The sequence below is a fragment of the Guillardia theta genome (assembly GCF_000315625.1).
Source record: "Guillardia theta CCMP2712 unplaced genomic scaffold GUITHscaffold_207, whole genome shotgun sequence".
Taxonomy (NCBI): domain Eukaryota; class Cryptophyceae; order Pyrenomonadales; family Geminigeraceae; genus Guillardia; species Guillardia theta.
In genome coordinates, this window is record NW_005434469.1 from 10,696 (window position 1) to 14,089 (window position 3,394).

Sequence of the window (3,394 nt, forward strand, 5' to 3'; positions counted from 1 at the left end):
CTCCCTCCCTCCCATCCTTGTCTCCCTCTCTCCCTCCCTTCCTCTCCTTTCCTTCGCCGCTTCTTGTTCGTCTGTTGACTCACGGCTCAAGGTCAAAAGAGTCCAAGATCACTTTGAGAAAGCAGGACTGGAGTCCTTGAAGCTGAACAAGATGACTGCCGGTACAACTCTCCGCCTCTCGTCGGAGAACAAACAGACTGTCTGTACAGGAGGGAGAAGGATAAAAGCCCGCGATGTGCTGGAGAGCGATCTATACGAGGCCCTCGAGTTCTTGGTAAATTTCGTGGTGTTGATCGTGCTGCTGTGTGAACAGCAGCGTCGTGATGGCAGAACGAGCCGAAACTGCCTGATGTTGTCGTGTACGACTTTCTCGATCGATCTGCTCCAGTAAAACAACTTGAATTTCGGATCCTGAGCGAGGTGGATAAGGCAAACAAGAGGGCAGAGGGAGAGTCGAAGGTGTTTCAAACTTGTATTCTCTTCAACCAGAATGTCAGTTCTTTTGTCAGGTGTCTCTAGCGAGGAAATGTATCCAGCAAGGCATGAAAGATCAAGAAGTGCGTCGCTCCAGCATAGCGTCTGTTGGTTGAGCCTGTGGCAGGCAGGGATGTTTGCTTCAGCCAAACTCAACTTTGATCGAGCGCAAACAGTATTCGATTGATAACATCGCAGGTTGTAAGTGTTGATCCTTTTTTTTCAGAGCATGAAAGAGGCAAAACAATTGTTCATCAGCGTCAACCAGCCGCCTGAGGAGCTGATGAGCCGCTGGAACGAATGCTGCGCTGACAGTGAAAGATTTCCCATGCTCACAACGGAGAAGCAGAGGGAGCTAGAACAAGCCTTGATAGACAGAGAGAAGGAGATGTTCTGGTCGCCGAGAGACTGGTGCTGCAGGGGAGGGAGGTAGAAGCGGCTTGCTGACTGCTGTCGTCGTTGCAGGGAGCTGGGGTTCGGTATCGACCATCCGACTCTTTTCTGTGTTGGGATGCTTGAGGTTTCAAGGGAACTGTAGGAAGGGAGGGGACTGAGGTGAAGGATCAGGTGGGGATTGACCTACAGGAGCTGTGTTCGGAGATGAAGGAGAGTGGTATGGGATGGCCGCACAGCGAAGAAGGGATTCTACATGATGGGAGCGATTGTATGAACATGATCGAAACTCTCGAGGTACATCTCAACCCTGTACCGTGACTGTCCTGAAGGGATTGACGTGTCTTGCGATTCTTGACATGACCTGCAGGGTGAACTTCAAGACGCTCTGAGATTTCAGGAGGAGGACATGGCGTTCAAGGTGAACAGAAAGCAAGGAAGAAAAATCCCTTCTGTATGTGAGAAAGAGAACTCCAGGCTCTGTCCATCTGCACAGTCGACGAGCTGAGGGAGGCGCAACGGTCATTGCTGGAGGAGGCATACGAGTTCACCTTCTTAGGCTCGAGTGACGAGCAAACCAGGCGGAGAAGGACAGGAGTAGGAGCGAGGAGAGCGCTGTATCCTACCTCGACAGGTGACCGAGCTTCGAAGCTCCAGGTTGAGGAGGCTGACTGGATGCCAGGCCGATGGAGCAGAGGGAGCTGTTGATTCCTGGTAAGCTGTCGTGCGACGTGTGCCGTCGTGCTGACTGACGTGTCAGTGTGGGAGGACCTCCCTCCCGACAAGCTCGGGGAGGTGGCGGCCACTGACGAGGTGAGGGAGGGAGGGAGAGCAGGGTGAGAGGAGGGATGGAGAGGAGGGAGAGAGAGGGGGGAGGGAGAGGAGGGAGGGACAGCAGGGAGAGCAGGCTGAGAAGAGGGAGAGGAGAGGCCAAGAGGAGGCAGAAAGGAGTGCGAGAGGAGGCAGAAAACCGGAGGGAGGAGAGAGGGGAGGGGGGGGGGGTTCTTGATATTATGTCTGCTGCAAGGTGAAGGAGCTTCATGAATGCGCGTTCCGCGGAGACGTTGAGCGACTCGTTTGGCTGCTGGAAGTTTGTGAGAAGCAGGTTGAACTCTCTCCATCCCCCACGACTTCCTCGGATGGCTGACCCTCCTTGCAGCATTTCCTCGACTACGACGAGAAGAAGAAACCTGTACAAGTCACTGTCAACGTGAGAACGGGTTGTACGAGCCGCAGACCTGACTTGAGGTGCAGAAGAGACTCCAGGTCGACGTGCCGGACTACGACGGCAAGACTGCTCTGTTCCAGTGTGCTCGAGCAAACCAGGTGGACATGTTGCTGGGTTCAACAACATGTGACCATGTCGTCTAGTCCGGTGCTGCCAAGGTCTTGCTCGAGCATGGAGCGCGGGTGAGACGCTGGCGGAAACTTTTTCCTCTCCTCACCCTCCTGCAAGATCGATCATCGAGACGTGAATGGCAACTCTTCTCTCCACATTGCAGCAGGTCTCCCTACTTCCTCCCCCTGCTCCTCGCTGAGCTGCCCGCAGCGAGCGGTTCCTCGGAGGTGGTGAAGCTCTTGCTGGAGGAGAAGGCCTCCCCGCTCCTGTCGAACCTCCTGGGCGAGGTAGCTGTCTTGCTGCACCTCCTCCTCCTGCTCTTTCGTCCTCGCTCTTCACTCCTTCTGACGCCACTCGCCTTCTCCTCGCCCTCCTCCTCTGCTCCTTACTCCCTCCCTTCCTCCGTGAGTTCTACTCCAGTTCATTGTGCTCCTGCTCCTGCTCCTGCTTCTCCTCCCTCCTGCTCCTCACCTCATCTGCTCCCCTTCTCCTCCTCACCTCTCCTCCTCTCTTCCTCTCCCCTCCTCCTCCTCGACCTCCTCTTCTCCTCTTCTTCTCTTCTCCTGCTTCTCCACTTGTCCTTCTCCCGCTCCTCCTGCTCTTACACCTGCTCCTGCTCCTGTGCATCTTGGCTCTCAGTGATTGATTTTGTCGAGTAGATTCCCCTGCATCTCAGCGCGCGTTTCTCGCTCGGCGACATCGACATTGCCCGAAGGTGATTCAGGAGAGATGAGCGACGATGGAGGAGGAGGAGAAGGAGGAGCAGGAGTTGGAGCAGGTGCAGGTGCAGGTGCAGGAGCAGGAGCAGGAGCAGGAGCAGGAGGGGAGGGGAGGGGGCGAGGGAGCGAGGGAGCGAGGGAGGGAGCGAGGGAGCGAGGGAGCGAGGGAGCGAGGGAGGGAGGGATGGTAGGGAGCGAGGGAGCTAGGGAGCGAGGGAGGGGAGGGAGCGAGGGAGGGAGCGAGGGATCTATCGAGCGAGGGAGCGAGGTAGGGGAGGGAGCTAGGGATCGAGGGAGGGAGGGAGCGAGGAGCGAGGGAGCGAGGGAGGGATGAAACGATTCCTCGCTGACTTCCAGTTGAGTCTGGTGGCTGCTGGGGCGGACTTGAACGTCTCCGATCATGCAGGGCAGACCGCGCTGCGTCATGCGATTAAGAATCGACGGTAATGAGAGACTCCTACCCAATCTC

The 3,394-nt window shown here is 56.5% G+C and overlaps 1 protein-coding gene across 1 annotated transcript in view; it reads left to right on the forward strand.

Annotated features, from left to right (window-relative positions):
* Positions 1-3,394, forward strand: part of GUITHDRAFT_120975 (hypothetical protein) — a gene marked incomplete at both ends in the record, with an annotated part of 5,800 nt that overhangs the window by 1,498 nt on the left and 908 nt on the right. Inside the window, 19 exons of the mRNA XM_005819748.1 lie at positions 92-161; positions 210-274; positions 331-459; positions 510-557; positions 602-649; positions 701-885; positions 940-994; positions 1,042-1,164; positions 1,238-1,288; positions 1,449-1,501; positions 1,550-1,581; positions 1,628-1,680; positions 1,895-1,972; positions 2,027-2,077; positions 2,122-2,193; positions 2,239-2,277; positions 2,324-2,372; positions 2,417-2,493; positions 3,283-3,368. Of these exons, the coding sequence (XP_005819805.1) occupies positions 92-161; positions 210-274; positions 331-459; positions 510-557; positions 602-649; positions 701-885; positions 940-994; positions 1,042-1,164; positions 1,238-1,288; positions 1,449-1,501; positions 1,550-1,581; positions 1,628-1,680; positions 1,895-1,972; positions 2,027-2,077; positions 2,122-2,193; positions 2,239-2,277; positions 2,324-2,372; positions 2,417-2,493; positions 3,283-3,368 (1,364 nt within the window). The remainder of the gene's footprint in view (positions 1-91; positions 162-209; positions 275-330; positions 460-509; positions 558-601; positions 650-700; positions 886-939; positions 995-1,041; positions 1,165-1,237; positions 1,289-1,448; positions 1,502-1,549; positions 1,582-1,627; positions 1,681-1,894; positions 1,973-2,026; positions 2,078-2,121; positions 2,194-2,238; positions 2,278-2,323; positions 2,373-2,416; positions 2,494-3,282; positions 3,369-3,394) is intronic.